Source organism: Gorilla gorilla, chromosome 3 (assembly GCF_029281585.2).
Source record: "Gorilla gorilla gorilla isolate KB3781 chromosome 3, NHGRI_mGorGor1-v2.1_pri, whole genome shotgun sequence".
In the NCBI taxonomy this organism is placed as follows: domain Eukaryota; kingdom Metazoa; phylum Chordata; class Mammalia; order Primates; family Hominidae; genus Gorilla; species Gorilla gorilla.
The window spans coordinates 15,609,148-15,629,295 of record NC_073227.2 but is presented as its reverse complement, the minus strand read 5'-3'; the positions used below and the strand labels follow the sequence as shown (position 1 = coordinate 15,629,295).

The window sequence follows — 20,148 nt, the reverse complement described above, 5'->3', positions numbered from 1 at the left end:
ATTCATTTACAGTCTTTGGGGAGGGAGAAGGACCTGGGCCTCAGTGTCTCAGACACCAGGTGAGCCTAATGGGCCTCTGAAGTGGACCCACTAAATGAGTGTAGGGGCCTTTTAGAGACCATTGTGGTTTTGCAGCCAGGCCCCTAACCTCAGAAGCCTAAGATATGGGTTTGAGCCAGAGCAGACACATTAATGGGCTGTGTGACTTTAGCCAGTGAGCTGACCTCTTGCAACTCTGTGATTTTACACAACTTGCTAAAAATACCTCAGAACTCCAGCTTCTATGTGAAAACTAAGGGTCACAATATCCAAATGATTGCATTGAGATAATGCAAGTTAAGACCTCTTGCACAATATCTGTTGAATCATTTAATGGTATTGACAGTGAAGGAATCCATAATTTCATTTCTGACAAAACACCTGTGATTCATCTAAAACTCTCTGGTTAGGAGTCTTAAGTTATTTTAGGCAAATAGACTATGCACAGCTCTGTTTTGAATGTTTTATTTGTTTACTTTGTGAGCATACGATTGTGAATTTTTCTTGGCATGTGGGAAAGGTTTCTGGTTGAGTTTTGCATGCAGGAAGCAAGCAGGAGAGTTAATGACCTCATCAGCTGATTACATAAGTATGACCCAAGACTGTTTTCTCAAGGTGTCTATGTCATAGTTAATTTACTGATTACTTAACTGCCTTAAATTAACACCTGATAGCCGGGTGCGGTGGCTCACGCCCCGGCTTTGGGAGGCCAAGACGGGTGGATCATGAGGTCAGGAGATCGAGACCATCCTGGCACATGGTGAAACCCCATCTCTACTAAAAATACAAAAATTAGCCAAGTGTGATGACAGGTGCCTGTAGTCCCAGCTACTCGGGAGGCTGAGGCAGGAGAATGGCGTGAACCCGGGAGGCAGAGCTTGCAGTGAGCTGAGATCACGCCACTGAACTCCAGCCTGGGTGACAGAGCGAGACTCCATCTCAAAAAAAAAAAAAAAAAAAAAAAATTATCACACGATAGTTAGAGATCCACCTGCCATATTTCCTCATTGATGAAAAAAAGAGAAATGAGCTCTCTGTCATTCAGATGAATATTAGTCATGAGAAGAAAAGCACCAGCGAAGCTATTCGTGGAAAATCAAAAACACATCGACTACAAATTGCCTTTCCCACATTGTTTTCTATCCAAAAAGACAGTGGGTCGTTTCATATCCCATTGCTCAGGGAAGTTGTTAAAAATTATGGAATTTGTGAATTACCCCGTTAGAACAGGTTGTAGAATGGTGTTTCTCAAAATTTAATCTGCTCTAATGCAGATTTCTGCTCCCAGTCCCCTTGTGGTAGGCAGCTATAATGGCCCCCCAGAGAGGCCCACATCCTAATCCCTAAAACCGGTGAATATGTCTGGTTACAAGGCAAAAAGGACTTTGCAAATGTGATTAAGCAAAGGATCGTGAGATGGGGATATTCTCCCGATGATCTGGCTTGGCCCCATGCTATCACAAGGGTCCTTATAAGTGAAAAAGGAGCAGCAGTGCCAGAGTGAGGAGTGAGGAAGACTCTGCAGCCATTGCTGGACTTGAAGACGGAGGAAGGGGCCGTGAGCCCAGGAATGCAAGTGCTCTCTAGGAACTGGAAAAGACAAGAAAATGGATTCTGCCCCAGACCCTCGGGGAGGAGTGCAGACCTGCCAACCCTCATTTCAGGCTTCCGATCTCCAGAAGTGTAAGGTAATAAGTGTTGTTTTAAGCCAACAAATTTGTAATAAAGTGTTATTGCAGCCACAGGAAACTAACACACCAGTGAGTAGGAGTGGGGCAGGGAATGTGGCAGTTGGTGCACTCCTTAGCATAACAGTAAAGAACACCAGTGCTAGAGGCAGTCTGTCTGAGTTTGAATCCTGGCTCCCCACCTCACTCTCCTCTCCCTCTCACTCTGCACCCCACTCCAGGTGGTTTTCATCATTTCATCACCAAGTCTGCTCTCCTCTGTGCCGAGCTTTCAGGCCTCCTCTTACTGGACACAGTGGTGTTTGGCCAAGTTGGTCTCTTTCCTCCTCCTTGAAACACCCGCTTGACTCTCTTGCTTCTCCTCCCAGCTCACTTCTTTCTCCTTCTCAGTCTCCTTTGCTGGCCCCTTCCCAGCTCCTTAATTTCTGAACACTGGAGAGCCCTGGGGTGCAGTCTCCAGTCCTCTTTATCTACATGCACTATCTCAGTGATCCCATCCAGTCACACACCACCTGTATTAGTTTTCTAATGCTGCGTAACAAGTAACCCCCAAACTAGAAGCTTAAAACAACATGCACTTATTGTCTCACAATTTCTGTGGGTCAGGGGTCCAGGCACAGTTTAACTGGGCCCTTTGTTCAGGGCCTCTCACAAGGCCACATCCAATCCCTGGGCTGGGGCTGGAGTCTCATCTGAAGGCTTGACTGGAGAAGAGTCACTTCCGTGCTCACTCACATGGCTCTTGTCAAGTTTCAGTTCCTCAAGGGTCGTTGGACTAAGAGCCAACAGCTTCCAAATTTATATGCTCAGCTCTGGATCATTCCTGAACTCAGATCTACATGAAGTCTCCATTTAGATGATTGATAGACATGAGAAATGGGTGTGTCAAAAACAGCTGTTGCTCTTCCTGCCAACCTGCCTTACCCACAGCCTTCCTCCATTTTTCTACTAAATTAGGGCAAAAACCTTGGGGTCATCCTTGACTCCTCTTTCTTTCACACCCTACATCGGTTGACAAGAAGTCCCATTGATTTTGCCTTCAGTCTAATCCTGAATGTAACCACTATTCAGCACCTCCCCTCTTAGCACCCTGGTCAAAACCACTCTTGTCTGGGTTACTGCAACAGCTGACCAACTGCTTTACCTCCATTCTCAACCCCCAGCCAGAGTGATACTTTTAAGACACGCTTGTCCAACCCACAGGCTGCATGCAGCCCAACACAAATTCATGAACTTTCTTAAAACATCATGAGATTTTTTCACGTTCGTTTTAGCTCATGAGCTGTCACTCGTGTTAGTGCATTCTATGTGTGGCCCAAGTCAGTTCTTCTTCCAGTGTGGCCCAGGGAAGTCAAAAGATTGGACATCCCTGTTTTAAGACATCCTATATGCCACTAATTTTTAGGATACATATTTTAAAATATTTTAACATCCCTGAAATCAAGATACACTTTAATTGGCAGTGACTTTTCTCTGTTAGTGATGCCGGAAATAATTGGGCATCTTACAGTCGTCAGCACAATAGATTTGATAGGGAACACTAAGTCACATCGTGTTGCTTCTCTGCAGAACCCCCAATGGCTTCTCATTTCACGCAGCATAAAAGTCAGAGTCCTCGCCACACTCTGCAAAGCCTACCATGTCAGGCCCTGGCTGCCCTTTGACCGCACCTGCATGCTGCCCCCAGCCCCAGTGGTTCCTTGCACTCCTCTGGCTTTCTGGGCACGTTCCTGCCTCACTCTGTCCTGCTCCTGGTCTTTGCTCCATGTCACCTTCACAGCAAGGCCTACTCTGACCATGCTGTTTAAAACTGCAATGCCCCCCTCCCCCCCAGCACTCCAGTGTTTGCCTCGGGAGTTGATTGTAGAGTCCACCCCACCTAAAAACCCTCACTGTTTCTAGGAGGACACTAACAAACTTTCAGCACATGCTAGGCATCAGTCAGTAGCTCTTTCCCTTTCTCCCCATAATACATGGGAGTTTGAAACAAAGAGTAAAACTTACTTGAGGCCACAAAATGACCTGGTAGCAATGACCAGCACTCTAGCCGGAGGAAGCACCTCTTCTGAATGTAAGCATCTACAAGCCTGCATTTGATAATGCTGAAGAGGTTTGTGTAACAGCTGCGGGCACCATCTGGTCCAGAGATCTTGACCTTATCGATCATCATTGAATCCTGTTGCTAGTTTAAGCTGCATTCTCAAAACATGCAGCAAAGACCCCTATATACTTTAGTGGCAATGCAGACTCACCTTTCAAAGAATCAAGACTGGCCAAGCATGGTGGATCACGCCTGTAATCCCAGCACCGTGGGAGGCCGAGGCAGGTAGATCACCTGAGATCAAGAGTTCGAGACCAGCCTGGCCAACATAGCGAAACCCCATCTCTACTAAAAATACAAAAATGAGTCAGGCATGGTGGCATGCACCAGTAATCCCAGCTACTTGGGAGACTGAGGCAGGAGAATCGAACTCGGGAAGCGGAGGTTGCAGCAAGCTGAGATCGTAGCACCTCACTCCAACCTGGGTGACAGAGTGAGACTCCATCTCAAGAAAAAAAAAAAAAAAAAAAGACAACGATGACTGTGCAGAATTTTCTAGAATATTCTGGTTTCCCTAGCACTCCGACAGATTATTGTAAACTCCTTACAAGAGGAGTCAGAGATGGGATTTAATGAAATGTTCCAGATAGCACAGTGTAGTTTTGTGAGAGTTAAGTGCAAGTGTTATGAATCACAGCATCCACCAGCACTGAAGTCTAGGCTGCAAGTGCTTCTGTCCAGGCCTCTGTGTTTAATCTGCATTCCAAATGCAGTGTGCGCCATCTCCAGGATGCCAGAGGTAGAGCCTTTTACAAAGCCATGGACAAGGGACTGACTCTCACCTTAAGGATGGAGTCCTTGGTTGTAGCATGGTCTTGCTGACTTAGGTGCATCTGGTGATGTGAGATCGTCAGGGAGGAGCACAGTGGATTTAGAAAATATTTGAGCTTTGGAGACAGAAAGATGCAGATTTCAGTTCCTGCCCCACTGTTTATTAGCTGTGTGACCTTGGACCTCATTAGAATGGGCTTTGTAATGTGTGTTCTTTTAAAAACAGAGGAGATTAATAGCCCTAAAAACAAGACACTATGAAACAAAACAAGACATTGAAAAAATATACTTTATGAATGAAAATTATAGTAATGAGGCTGGGATTGGTAGCTCACGCCTGTAATCTCAGCACTTTGGGAGACCGAGGCAGATGGATCACTTGAGGTCAGGAGTTCAAGACCAGCCTGTCCAACATGGTGAAACCCTGTCTCTACTAAAAATACAAAACATTAACTGGGCGCAGTGGCGGGTGCCTGTAATCCCAGCTACTCCAGAGGCTGAGGCAGGAGAATCGCTTGAACCCGGGAGGTGAAGCTTGCAGTGAGCTGAGATCTCACAGGAGATCACTTAAACTGGGCAACAGAGCAAGACTCCATCTCAAAAAGAAAAAAAAGAAAATTATAGTAATGAAAACAGAAATCTAATTGGATTAGTTAATAGAATAGCAGATTAAATTGTGGCTAAAGAAACAATGTGCGAACTAGAAGATAAATGTGAGAAGGTGGTCCTGGAACACAGCTCAGAGATCTAAAGAGATGGAAAATATAGAAGAAGAGACATGGAGAATAGGATGACAGAATCCTATAGGAGTAGAAGGTATCTAATTCTGTAGAAATAAAATAGACAATTTTTAAAACAGTAAGTGAGAACAGAGGGAGAGGGAAATAAGAAATAATATTGGGCAAAGGAACATTGATGATTCAAACAATGAACTGAAGAGTTTAGAAATGAGCGCTTTAGATGAAGAGTTTAGAAAACAGCGCAGAACCAAAATAATGAAGAGCAGTATCCAGGAAGGCAGAGAGAACACTGGAATCTTACTTCTCCTTCTAGTCTGGAGGAGGGCAGAAGTATTAACTTTATATTTACAAATTAAATATACAACTTAAAAACTGAAGAGTAATCACCTGGGAGAGAAAAGAATAGCCTCTCGCATCCAGGAGCCAGCTTGTTACTCACAGCTGGGCCTGGGTGTTCTCCTATTGAACAACCAACCACCGAGCATCCACATGATGAGGCCCCTCTGTGACATGAAAGATGGAGCCAAAAATGAGACCACCCTGCCACCATACCTGAACACAGACCAAACGTGAACACTGTCCAACTCCCCACCCCTGAAATGTCCAGACACCCCGTCCTGGCTGAGCCAAGCCTGGCTTCATTAAGCCCTCCCCAGCCCACACCTGGGCCTTTCTAACCCCTCTACACATTCTCCCTTGCTGCATCAAGTGATAACCCAATCTGTTCAGCCTTAGGGGAGCTCTGATGGCCTTTGCAGTGCATTGACGGAGTAAAATAACTAAGCAGAATATGTGACTTCCAAGGTAGAGAAAAAAGTATTCCAAAATGCAGGTTAGACACCTAAAAAATGATGAATCCAATAAAAGAGAAAAACAAGTTGGCAAGAATGCACATTTCATAATATCTAGAAAACACAAGATTAGATGGTGGGAAATAAGTCCATGCATCCCATTAGTCACAATAAATACTAGCAGATCCGTTCAGATTGCTAAAAAACACATTTCCTAATCTAGCTATGTGGCATTACAGGAGACACAGCTAGATCATCAAAAGTTAGAAAGTCAAGGGAAGGAAAACAATATCCCAGGCAAATATCCACCAAAAGAAAGTGCATGATACTAAGATTTGACGAATTATACTTTAGGCAGAAAACTTTTTTTAGGGATAAAGAGAGTCATTGCATAGTGTAAGAGGTACATACAACAATTTAGCCACAAAACACATGAAGCAAAATTGGACAGACTTGAAAGACAAGCAAATTGAAACCATGATGGAAGATTTTAATATCCCATCTCACAGAAAATAACAGACCGATCAGACCGTAAGTCAGGCCGTGAAAAGATCTGTTCTGAACAACACAGTCAATTAGGATGAGCAGACACTCCTACATCGAATTTTATGCACCATATTTATGGATAATATGAATGTCTCTATTGAAAAGCCAAAAGGATCTACAGACTGTCACAACTATGAAGATTGCTCTGAAATGTCACCACATACGAAATCAGTATCCCAAACCAGTAGATTTCCTCCATACCAGCAACACCCAGTGATAAAGAAAGATCATCTTCAGAATAAAAGCCACAAGGTACCTAAAAATAAGTTGACCAATGTGTATAAGAGCTTAAGGGAGACATTTATAGAATGTCATTGAAGGCATGAAGAAAAATGAGAGAAATGGCATGTTTTGGGGTGGAAAACTCAGTTTTCCAAAGATGGCGATTCTCTCCAAATTGATCTGTAAAATCAACCCAATTATGAGAAAATTCCAAAGTCTTTTTTCCCCTAAACTTGACCAGCTGATCCTAAAAGTCATGTGAAAGGAAAAGCAACCAAGAATAGCTAAGGCAGCTTTGAACAAGAGGATAAGGCAGGACCTACCCTCGCTGCACTGATGTTTAATTGCTACAGTGTTAGCAGGCATGGTATTGGTGCAGAAATAAACAGACCAATAGAACAAAATACAGAAGCTGGGACAAGATGTGTGTGTATATGTTAATTATACAAGACAAAGTGGCATTAGAGGAAAGCCAGAAAAAAATAAAATTATTTAATAAACATTGTTGGGACAATTAGTTATCCATTTATCCAGAGAAAATTAGATCCCTTCCTCACTCCACAGAAAATAAATTTTAGATACTTTAATTTAGAATATTTAAAATTTTCATATTTGCATTTTTCCTAAATGCAAATAGGAAAGATTTTAAGGTTTTAGAAGAAAATACAAGAGAAAATGTTAATGAAATCGGGGCAGAAAGGGATTTTAAAAAGAAACACACACAAACAAGAAACAAAATGCACAATCCGAGCAAGCAGGATTGTTGAAGTGAGTAACCACATACCTGCTCTCTCCCTCTGTCCTGAGTTCAGGTGTGGATGGAGGAGTGTGCGCTGTCCAGCGTGCTGCAGACACACCTGCGGGAGGACCACGAGGGCACCATCCGCGGCGTCTTGGGCCGACTGGGCGGCCTCACTGAGGAGTGAGTACATCTCCCTGAAGGCCCAGGGCTTTGTGTCCTGCATGATGCTCCGTCCAGCCTCAGCGTCCTCATCTGTACGGTGGGCACGCTGACTGCCCCTCGGCTTCCTTTGAATGTAAATGACTTAACGTTTCTTAGCCTCGATTTCCTCATCTATAAAATGGGCTAATGATATCTATTTCATAGAGTTGTCTGTCATAGGAACTTTTTTCAACAGCTTTTTTCAGGTATAGTTTACATACATTTATTTTATGAGAACAATTCAATGATTTTTAGTAAATTTTACAGAGTTCTACCCCATCACCACAATCCAAATTTAGAACATTTCTATCACCCCAAAAATTGCTACAACGCAATTGTAAAAAGATCTCTTGTGCCCAATTGCAGCCACTTCCCAATTTATTATCAGTTTTTATATTCATTTTTCACATTTTTGCTATAACAATTAGTGCAATATGGTCTTTCCAATTTGCTGGAAAGTATTTTTTTCCTTCTTTCATATGAGCAAAAAATATATATATTTGTATATATATTTATATATATATTTTTATATATTTGTATATTTATATATGTATATATATTTATATATACGTTTATATTTATATATTTTTTATATATATATTTTTATATATATGTATATTTTTTTTCTTTTTTCTCGAGACAGAATCTCGCTCTGTCGCCCAGGCTAGTGTCCAGTGGCGCAATCTTGGCTCCTTGCAACTTCGCTCTGCCTCCCGGGTTCAAGTGATTCTCCAGCTTCAGCCTCCCGAGTACCTGGGATTACAGGTGCCCACCATCATGCCTGGCTAATTTTTGTATTTTTTGTAGAGATGGGGTTTCACCATGTTGGCCAGGCTGGTCTCAAACTCCTAACCTCAAATGATCCACCCACCTCAGCCTTCCAAAGTGCTAGGATTACAGGCGTGAGCCACCATGCCCAGTCGAGAAAAAAAATTTTGATATGGCTGTTTTTTAGTTTTATTTTTCAACTTTTATTTTAGATTCAGAGGGCGCACGTGCAGGTTTGTTACAAAGGTATATTGCGTGATGCTGAGGATTGGGGTGCAGCTCCCATCACCCAGGTAGTGGACGCAGCACCCCATAGATAGTTTTTTAACACTTGGCCCCTTCTTGTAGTCCCCAGGGTCTATTGTTCCCATCCTTATATCTATAGGTGCCCAATGTTTAGCTCCCACCTATAAGTGAGAACATGCAGTATTTGGTTTTCTGTGTCTACATTAGTTTCCTTAGGATAATGGCCTCCAGCTGCATCCATGTTACTGCAAATAACATGATTTCATTATTTTTTATGACTGCATAGTATTCCATGGTGTATATATACCATTTCTTTATCCAGTCCACCATTGATGAACACCTAGGTTGATTCCGTGTCTTTGCTATCATGAATAGCACTGCAATGAACATATAAGTACATGTGTCTTTTTGGTAGAATTTATTTTCAATTTATTTTCTTTCGGGTATCAATCTAACTATTTTTTAGTTGCCCAGCCCTTTGCAGAAAACAAATTGTGCATACCATCAAGAAGCAGGTGTCTAGCTATGGAATTGGATAATACAAGGGAAACATCAGAAGAGGATGGAGGCTGGGTGTGGTGGCTCACGTCTGTAATCCCAGCACTTTGGGAGGCTGAGGTGGGCAGATCGCCTGAGCTCAGGAGTTCAAGACCACCCTAGGCAACATGGTGAAACCCTGTCTCTACTAAAATGCAAAAAATTAGCTGGGCGTGGTGGCGGGTGCCTGTAATCCCAGCTACTTGGGAAACTGAGGCACGAGAATTGCTTGAGCCCCAGAGGCGGAGGTTGCAGTGAGCTGAGATCGCACCTTGCACTCCAGCCTGGGCTACAGAGTGAGACTCCGTCTCAAAAACAAATAAACAAACAAAGAAGAGGATGGAAACATAAGTAGGCTCGGACCAGGGACACCTGGTGAGCCATACTGAGGACAACAGAGTGATTGGGGAATTTGTCTAGCCTGAAAACCTGTGTCTTTTAATTGCATTAATGTTTAGTCCATTTATGTTTAATGTAAATCCTCATGCTGATATATATTTGGGTTTTTGTATCAGTTTATGAAAATGCTCAGACGTTTTCCCTTTAGATCTTCCCCTGCCTATTCTCTCCCTTCTCTCTTTCTGGGACTCCAGTGACAGGATTTATGAGGCTTTTCCACTTTATCCCATATGTCTCTTACATGCTACTCTGTATTTTTGATTCTTTTCTTCTCCGTGGTTCAGCATGGATATTTTCCTTTGAGGTATCTTCCAGCCACTCTCTTTTCAGCTGTATTTTATCAGGTGCTAAACCCATCTCCTGAGTTGTTCATGTCAGTTATTGTGTTTTCAGTTCTAGGATGTCCATTTGATTCCTTGTATAGTTTCCAGTTATCTGCTGAAATTCTTCATCTTATTTAATTTCTGGAACATATTAATCATAATTAGTGTAAAGGTCGTGTCTGACTATTCTGTTTTCTGATATCTCGTGGGCATGTTTCTATTATCTGTTTTTCTCTTTATTTTTAGTTAATTCTCGTCTATTTGCATGTCTGGGTATTTTTATTGGATGATGACCACTAAGCGTGAGAAATTGTAGATAATTTAAGGCTTCAAATGATATGATCTTCTTCCAGAGAGGATTTATGTTACTTCTAGCAGGAATTTTGGATAGTGGAAGATTCACTCCACCCATGTTGGAATTTAGCTGATTCTGAATGAGGTCTTAGTGGGGAATGGCTTTTATTCCTAGGATGACGGCACCCACCAAAAAGCCTGGAGCGTTTGCCAGCCTCTTCTTGGCAGCTGACTGTCAGACCTCTGTTCACCTCTCAGCCTCTCAGCAGACACCTCAAGTTATACAACCAAATGTTGAACCTCTCTGGCAGGCTGAGTTTTTTTACATGAATCACTGAAATAGGAACTCAAAAATAGCTCAAGATTTAAGCTTTGGATGTGCTGATTTAGAGTCATGCCATTAATTCTAGTGGCTGCATGCCATAGGCTGCTGTACACATGCATTGGACAGCCAGGCAGGATGTGATGTGGTTAAAAAGATTAGTAGACAAGCAGATGGCAGCGTGGTGCCCAGGGAGCACCCATGCCTAAGAGGATGGCAGCAGAGGGCGGTGATTCCAACCTGCTTCCTTTTGGAGGGGCTTCTTGTGGGCTGTGGCTGTTTGGGGAGCTTGTCACTGGCTTCGTGAAGCCAAGAGCATTGACCCCACCCCTCACCTGCTTTCCTCAAAGGTCCACGCGGTGTGTCCTGCAGGGGCATGACCTGCTGTTGCGCTCAGCCCTCCGGAGGCTGGCACTCCGCAGCAACGCCCTGGCCACCCTGACGCAGATGCGGCTGTCGGGGAAGAAGCACCTCCTGCAGGAGCTGCGGGAGCAGCGTGCACTGGAGCAGGGGTCCTCCCAGTGCCTGGACGAGCATCAGTGGCAGCTGCTCAGGGCTCTGGTAAGACCAGCATGGTGGCCCCACCCATTCCAGACAGACGGTGCCCCTGCAGCAGGCCCCAGCTTCCAGCAGGTTTGCCAGAACCTGAATCCTGTCACCCCCGGTGCTGCAGGGTGGGGTATTCATTTGCCGGGGCTGCCATAGCAAGGTCCCACAGACCGGGCAGCTTACACTGCACACATTTCCCTGCTCACCATCCTAGAGGCCTGAATTCTGAGATCAGGGTGTGGGCAGGGACGCTTTGATTCTGAGAGCACCCTCCCTGGCTTGTAGATGACTGTCTTCAACCTGTATCCTCCAGGTCCTTCTTCTGTGGGTGTCCCATCTCTTCTTATAAGGACACCAGGCATATTGGATCACGACCCACGTTAATGACCTCACTTGACCTTAATCACCTCCTCAAAGGCACTATCCACTTACTGACTTCCCATTTTGAGGTACTTAGGGTCAGGGCTTCAACATATGAATTTTGAGAGGACACAATTTAACCGTAACAAATAGAGACAATGGAGCCCCCGTAGGGGCCACCCATGTACCAAAAGTTTTTAGTATCACTGATATAATGAGACATATATACTGGAAAAACCATACGGAATCAGAGGGGGACAGGTGCAGTTGTCATTGGGGGTGTGGTAGAGAAGGCCTCTGTGGTCTCTTTGAAGTGTGGTAACAGATCGAAAGAAATAATTAGTAAGTTGTAGAGCTGGGAGTTACACCCAGGTAGGCTGGCTCCAGGCCTCCTGCATGTAGCCACCAAGCTCTGGGAGCAGCTGCTGCTCTTTGACCCACGAATGAGGCACAAGCCCACAGTCTCTTTAGCTCTATCCAGGAGAGCTCCGAGGAGCAGGCAGGACTCACGGACCTCGCTCCAGCCCCGCTCACTTCTTTCTCTCGTATTTCTACAAATAAAGGCAGTCCTCAGGGCCCTGTGTGCCCTGCCTCAGCTTCTGTGATATCCTGAGACTCACATCTGGCTTCAAAACCTGGCTCTGCTGTGTGACTTTAGAAAGTTACTTAACTTCTCTGAGCCTTCGTGTCCTCCTCAGTGCTAGTGTTCAGGTCTCATGATGTTCTAGAAGGATGAGCAAGGCCCCCCATCTTGTGAGGGGCCATAGATGGTACTGGGCACGCAGTTGATGCTCAGGAAATGCCCTTTTTCTGGGGACACAGACACCTAACAGACACCTAACCTCATCCATTGATTTTTGCAAGCCCAGAGGCCACCTCTTTCTGCCCTTTCTCCGTCCCTTTTCCAACCCCTGGGCCCTGGATAGGACCAGCCCCACATCCCAGTCCTGGCCAGAGCTTCTCTGTGAGAGGAGCACTTGGCCCCTGCTCCCAGTCCTTTCCCTCCCAGGAGGCGCGTGTGCTGGAGGAGGCCAGCCGGCTGGAGGAGGAGGTGCAACAGACGCGGCTGCAGCTCCAGCAGCGGCTCCTGGCCGAGGCCCAGGAGGTGGGGCAGCTTCTGCAGCAGCACATGGAGTGCGCCATTGGGCAGGCGCTGCTGGTGCATGCACGGACTGCGGCCACCAAGAGCCGGGCCAAGGACAGGGATGACTTCAAGGTATGCACTGACCTCTGTCCCTGGGGACACCGAGGGCAAGAAGGTTCAGGGTAGGGTCCATGCCTGGGTCTGCTCCTTGCCACACCGTTCATGGAGCTTGTGGCCTAGTAGACTTTGCCTGACTTCTCCATGACTTGATTTTCTCATATGTAAGATGGGATCTTCTCCCTCGCAGAATGGGGAGGAGCAGTCGCAGCAGATCACCGGTTCTCCTCCTGCTGTTAGGCCCTGTGCTGCATCATCCTGAGCACTGGCTCTGTCTTTCCAGCAGCACTGAGTGAGACGTGGTGTCACCCAGAGCCACACAGCTGGTCAGTGGCAGAACCGGGATCCGAACCCAAATCCCTCTCTCAGAAAGAGAGACGTGTGCTTTCCCTGCCCCTGGCCGCCTCTGCTGAGACATTGGAGCTTTCCGGAGTTCATTCTGATGGCTGAGCAATGCCGCTAAAAATCAGTTCAGCTTGAGTAGACAGTGGTTTAACTCCTTATACTGACAATAATCATAAATAATAGTGATAAAAATGATAACAGTGAGAAGTCACATTAGCGTTGCACTTAAGTTTAACTAAGTGCTTTTTCCTACCTCATCTTGTTGGATTTTCCCCACAATCCTTGCATGGTCAGGATCATTTTTCTTCCCGTTGGGAAAAAGAGGCCTACGATTGGGCAAATGATACATTTCCAGCCTCCAGCCTAGTGAGTGGCAGCGCCGGGGCTGCAGGAGAATGACCAGCATACACACTGCGCCTGCCTGGTGCCTCCCTTACAAGCTGTAAGGAGAGGTAGGGCACCCCTTACAGCACCTCGCTCACTGCAGGCCACTGTAGGCAGGGTGTCTGTGGCTGGGAGACAGCAGCAGGTTACAGCCCTGTGCCCAGCAGGCAGCCCTGGCATCGGGAAGTGCAGGAGCCCTTCCAGGAGCCCTCCAAGGGGTTCCTTTCATCTCAGTAAAACGAGTCACTTTGTGTGTCTGTGCAGCAAAGAGGCTGGACCCACATTTCTGCAACACCCTGTCTTATTCTAAATATCTCACATCTGCCTCAGATTATCCAAACAATTAGGGCCGTGCCTGGCTGCTGATATTGGGAATGTCACCCTGTCCCTAAAATTGTTCACATGTTACCTAATAGTAAATGCTCGCTGCATGAAAATGGAATAAGATATAAGGGGTCGTATTTTGTCCTCAGCTTTCCAGAGGGATTTTGAGTCAAGATTGGAAAATGAGTACCACCACAACTTCACGCTTACAAAAAAGTAAAAGTAAAATGAGGCCGGGCGCGGTGGCTCACGCCTGTAATCCCAGCACTTTGGGAGGCCAAGGCTGGCAGATCATGAGGTCAGGAGTTCGAGACCAGCCTGGCCAACAGTGAAACCCCGTCTCTACTAAAAATACAAAAATTAGCTAGGTGTGGTGGTGTGCACCTGTAATCCCAGCTACTTGGGAGGCTGAGGCAGGAGACTCACTTGAACCTGGGAGGCGGAGGTTGCAGTAAGCCAAGATCACACCACTGCACTCCAGCCTGGGTGACATAGCTAGACTCTGTCTAAAAAACAAACAAACAAAAAACAAAAAAGCATTGAGTTTAGTTTCTAGAAGAATGGTCATTTATTCAGCCTGTTTTCAGGGGCTTTCCTGGAACACTAGCGCAAATGTGTGTGCCGATGGGTACGGGGAGACTGGCCAGAAAAAAACTGAGGAGGAGGAGAGAAGGGGTGGCCAAGGATGGAAGGCCTGGTGAAGGGAGGAGAGGTGGGTGCAGAATGGGGTGTCCACCGCTCTACTGTGGCAGGAAGGCAGGTGCACACAGGATGTGAAGATGTGGGTGGGCTTGCTGACCTTCGGGGAAAGAGGATGGGAGCTCCCGACAGGAAGTGCAAGGCTGGAGCCCAGGTCCTTGGAGGGGTGGAGTGGGAGCCCCCTTTGCAGATGGGGCAGAGGAGAAGGAAAGGACCATTGGCAGTAAGGGATGAGCAGGGGCTCGGGAGTTAGAAGAGCAGCTCAGACCTGCACTGCCACCCCGGGCTGTACTGTCTAGTCACCTCCGCAGCCTCTGCTCCACACCTGTGTGCTCAGGTACCTTTCTCAGATGCTGTGGTGAGAGTAAGTGGGTATTTTTTCTTACCCAAAGCCTAGCACCATCCAATAAATATTTGCCGAAATGGGGATGAGCTTTTCTGGCTTTTGCCCATCCTCTTATGAGGAGAAGAATGATAACTTTGTCAGTGCACAACCAACACATCCCCAATGATGGGATGTCTCAGGGTCTCCTGTCTTTTCTACTTTGGTCTGAAGATGTATCATGTAGAAATGCATGTAGCTGCAAGTAACATGGCTCAAAGAAATAGAAGTTACTCACCCCATACCACAAGAAATGAGGAGGTGCGTGACCCAGGCTGCCACGGTGGCTTTGTGATGTGACTGAGGACGAGGGTCTTTCTTTCTGACCCTGCATTCTTGCTGTTAATTTGTTGCTTCATAGTCTTAAAATGGCCACTGTCACTCCAGACATCAGGCCTGCATTCCAGGCAGGAGGAGGGAACAGCAGTCTTTCTTCTGCTGATCCTCCACCTTAATGTTTAGAAACGGAAGGCCTCGGCCGGGCGTGGTGGCTCATGCCTGTACTCCAAGTACTTTGGGAGGCCGAGGTGGGCAGATCACCTGAGGTCAGGAGTTTGAGACCAGCCTGGCCAACATGGCAAAACCCCATCTCTACTAAAAATACAAAAAATTAGCCAGGCCTGGTGGTGCTTGCCTATAATCCCAGATACTTGGGAGACTGAGGCAGGAAAATCACTTGAACCTGGGAGATGGAGGTTGCAGTGAGCCGAGATTGTGCTCCAGCCTAGGCAACAGAGTGAGTCTCCATCTCAAAAAAAAAGAGGTGTGGGGAAGGCCTCTTAGCCGACTTTCCCTAACATCGCATTTCATTGGCTCTAGACATCCCTGACCTAAGAAGATAGGATTCCCATGACTAGTTTAAACCAGCCATGCACTCTCTGCCTGCTTCCTGACCAATCCAGGTTGGTGAGTAGGTGGAAGATCTGAACCAGGGCATGGGGAGGCAGGGACTGGATGGGCCGTGGGTGGCTCCCACGTGTGACTTCTCTGCTGTCCCTGTCCTTCCTTTCTCCCCTCAGAGGACACTGATGGAGGCGGCAGTGGAGAGCGTCTACGTGACCAGCGCTGGTGTCAGCCGCCTGGTGCAGGCGTATTACCAGCAAGTCGCAAGGATCATGGAGGACCACGAGGAGAGAAAACTGCAGCACCTGAAGACCCTGCAGGGTACGGGACCCCCCTCAGGGAAGCCCCAGAAGAGACTGGCAATGTGTGCTTTTAGTTTGGGGCAGAATAGGATGTCAGATGTTGTGAATTTTATTTTTGGGAATATAATTATTTCAATGTTTTAATGTATTTATCCCGTGCTTTGTCTCAAAAAGCCTTTTTCAAAAGGCACTTAAAGAAACATATGCATAAGGACACATCCAGTGCAGTGGGAGTGTTTTAAGTCGGTCACTCGGGACAAGGATAGGATACTGAGATGGAGTCAGGGCCAGGGCTTATCTAGGGCAGCAGTCCCCAGCCTTTTCAGCACCAGGGACTGGTTTCGTGGAAGACTATTTTTCCACAGACCAGGGTGAGAAGGAAATGGTTTCAGACGATTCAAGTGCATTATATCTATTGTGCATTTTATTTCTATTATTATTACATTGGAATATACAGTGAAATAATTATACAGCTCACCATAATGTAGAATCAGTGGGAGCCCTGAGCTTGTTTACCTGCAGCTAGACAATCACATCTGGGGGTTATGGGAGAGTGGCACATCATCAGGCATTAGATAAGGAATGCACAACCTAGATCCCTCGCATGTGCAGTTTGAAATAGGGTTCGCGCTTCCATGAGACTCTGATGCCACTGCTGATGTGACAGGAGGTGGAGCTCGGGCGGTAATGTGAGCGATGGGGAGCGGCTGTAAATACAGATGAAGCTTCGCTCACTCATCTGCCGCTCACGTCTTGCTGTGTGGCTGGGTTTCTGACAGGCCAGGGACCAGTACTAGTCTGTGGCCCAGGGGTTGGGGATCCCTGTTCTAGGATATCTGCCTGCAAGTCCTAATTAGACGTTCAAGGATTCGTCTGTGAGCTTCCTGGTGGTCAAAGAGATGGACACCTACTTAGTTAAAGCCACCACAGTAACCATGAGCCCAGTGGCCCAGGGGGTGTTCGAGACCCCAAGAATTTTCCCGCATGGGCTCTTGTAAAAGGCCACCCTGGGGTGATAGAAAGGACAGTATCCCCAGTTCCAGTAACATACAGATAAGGATGGTTGGAAGCCAATTTCTTAAATGCCACTTCTTATAACACCCTCCCCTGAATCCAGAACTTCTGAGCAGGTGGGATTCCACTTCTCTGATGGGCATTGCCTGGCATGTCCAAGGACTGGAATTGGAATCGATCCCAGGAGAGTCTTCCCTGAGTGTTTCTCCTCTTAGCTGAGCCCAGAGGCCACCTCTGTCTTCCCCTTCTCCTGAAGAACTTGAGGCCTAGATTCAAATAAAATCGGGGCACATGCCCGGAGATCTGCCAGGTTTTCCAAAGGAAGAGTTGGGCTCATTTAGCAGGAGACAGACATGATTGCTTGCTACTGCAGAACATTCCAGAACTGGGGCATGTCTCTTTCCCTTGGTAGGCCTTGGTTTCCCCATCTGTGGGACTAGGGTTGGAGACTGCCCCACCCCAGCCACCATCCATCCTCTCAGCTCTTATTTCCTGCTTCCTGATACCCCAGCTCCCATGCAGGGATTTCACAGTAAACACACTGAAACAATATAGCTTAAGCCACATCAACTCCTTTTTCCTTGTTTAGTAATCTGTTTTATTTAAGAGTCATACATGCTATGTCCCCAGAGGCTATCCAGGTTCAGTCTCCCTGTAAGTGCCAGCAAGCTCTCCCAGCTAATTAAGTGTGATGGGCCTCCGGCCGTGGCCATTGATCCTTGAGTGGGTTTTCAGCCGAGAGGTACCTTGAAGAGGTAATCCTATAGTTAGCTGTCCAAACCAGGGGCACTATTAATGATTAAACTGGGATGACAGGTCTAAACCATGCCTGTCTCACGCAGCCTCATCACCTTTTTTTTTTTTTTTTTTTTTTGAGACTGAGTCTCACTCAATCGCCCAGACTGGAGTGCAGTGGCATGATTTCGGCTCACTGCAACCTCTGCTTCCTGTGTTCCAGCAATTCTCCCTCAGCCTCCCAAGTAGCTGGGATTACAGACACATGTCACTGCGCCTGGCTAATTTTTGTACTTTTAGTAGAGACAGGGTTTCACCATGTTGGCCAGGCTGGTCTCGAACTCCTGACTTCAGGTGATCCACCCATCTCGGCCTCCCAAAGTGCTGGGATTACAAGCGTGAGCCACCTCGCCCGGCCTCACTTTACTTTTAAAGCTTTTAAAAGCCAAGAGTTTTCTGAGCAGCTTAACCTGCAAACAAGAAGGAGCTCCAAGAAATGGGGCATAACTTCAGAACCCAGACTCCCTAGCTCCTTGGAGAGCACCCACTTCAGCACTGGGCCCTCACTCTGCCTGGCCAATCACTTTTCCTTTACAGTGTGGCTTTTAAGCTCTTTGTGGTGCCTTCTCAGTGTTGACTTTTTCTTAGTCGGCCCCCGTTTCTCCTGATACAAGAAAGCTAGAGGTGGAGCAGGTGGACAGGGCGCATCATAGTTTCGCTCTGCAGTGCCTGGTCTATGATGGAAGCTGTGTTGTTTGTGTACACAATGCCCTGTCCCTGTGCTGGTGGAAGGATACACTCTTTGAGAGCTGGTGTGTCCCACTCACCCTGCACCCCAGCACCTGCCCCAGACCTGGCACATTCGATCCTCCAAACAGACCCCTTGATTGTCCTGTGTTAAATGGTCTAGGTGAGAGGATGGAAAATTACAAACTGCGGAAAAAGCAAGAACTCAGCAACCCTTCGTCGGGCAGCAGGACGGCAGGTGGCGCTCATGAGACCTCCCAGGCGGTCCACCAGAGGTGAGGTCCCAACTGAGGTCCCATGTAGGGGTGTTCTCTACCCCTTCACATGGCGTATCTCTCTGTGGTGCTGTCAGCAGGTGCCATCGCGTGCATTGCCCGTGGACTTGGGGGCCATCGGCCTTCCTCACCCGCTGCCTCTGTCCTGGTCTCTGCCCTCCATGCAGCACCTGGAATGGCACCTGGCACAAATGAGTGAGCAGGTCAAGGTGTGGTGGCGGCTTCATTCCCAGGTTTAAGTGGCGTTCACAGCCCGGACACAGGTCTAAGCCATGTTTAGACACGCGCCTCCCCTCTCATACTTTGGGCATTCTCAGAAGCAGACCTTGACGAGGATTTGGGGGCAGGTTGTTTACCTCGGAGGTGACCCGCAGAAGCACAGTGAGAGGGCAGGGAAGTGAGGGAAGAGGTGGCTGCTTCCTGTAACTGTGACCATCACAATGAGTGCAAATGTAACAGCCCAAGCCATGTAGACTGCCTGTCCCACAGTGCTGGAGGTCAGAAGGCAGGCTTGGCTCTCCTGGCTTCTCTGGGCCTCACAAGGCCTGAGCGAAGGGGCCTGCCGACCGGGCTGTTCTTAGGAGGCTGCTCAGTAACAGGTGTCAGGAAACGCCCTGCTGCAGGGTTTGCACAGACCGAACTTGCCCTGACTTTCTAGGCTCCCAGCAAACTACAGTCTGGCAAGTCCTCAGATGTGGGGCGCAGAAGCGTCACTCGGCTTTCCTGCGAAACTTGCAGGTTCTGGGCCCACACCTGGAGACTCAGGCTCAGAAAGTGTGAGGAGAGCCCAAGAATCTGAATTTTAGCCGCACCTCTCCCCACCAAGGGATTCTGATAGATGTGGTCCAAGGGCTTCACTTTGGCCCAGGTGATCCAAGAGAAGGAGCCTCAGCAGCCACCTGGGCCAACCTGCTTTATGGAAGAGGAAAAGGAAGCCCAGTGTTGGGAAAGTGGGTGCATGAGCCCATCTGTGACTCACAGCTTATATATGGCTGTTGATGCCCTTCCCTCCCTGTCACACCTCCTTGAATTCAGAGAGGCAGTTTCTTTTCTTTTTATTTTTTTTGAAGGAGTGACAGTACAATTTTGTGACATAGCTATATTGAATAGTCGTGAAGTCTGAGCCTTTATTGTAACCATCACCCAAATAGTGTACGTTTTACCCTTTAATTTCTCGTCATCCACTCCCTTCCCATCGTCCCGCCGCCCTTCTGTGTCTCTGTTGTCCATCCTTCCACTCTCTTTTTTTTTTTTTTTT

At 47.0% G+C, this 20,148-nt stretch overlaps 1 protein-coding gene across 12 annotated transcripts in view; it reads left to right on the top strand.

The window, feature by feature from the left end:
- The window catches only part of EVC (EvC ciliary complex subunit 1), a 120,615-nt gene that overhangs the window by 74,847 nt on the left and 25,620 nt on the right, over nucleotides 1-20,148 (top strand). For 11 of the 12 annotated variants that reach the window (XM_063705189.1, XM_019025384.4, XM_063705186.1 and 8 more), the window contains 5 exons: nucleotides 7,711-7,820; nucleotides 11,081-11,291; nucleotides 12,649-12,855; nucleotides 15,994-16,138; nucleotides 18,779-18,890. In XM_063705189.1, coding sequence (XP_063561259.1) covers nucleotides 7,711-7,820; nucleotides 11,081-11,291; nucleotides 12,649-12,855; nucleotides 15,994-16,138; nucleotides 18,779-18,890 — 785 coding nt within the window. Of the gene's footprint in view, nucleotides 1-7,710; nucleotides 7,821-11,080; nucleotides 11,292-12,648; nucleotides 12,856-15,793; nucleotides 15,877-15,993; nucleotides 16,139-18,778; nucleotides 18,891-20,148 lie in introns of those variants that run through there. The other variant, XM_055385800.2, reaches the window with a different exon arrangement.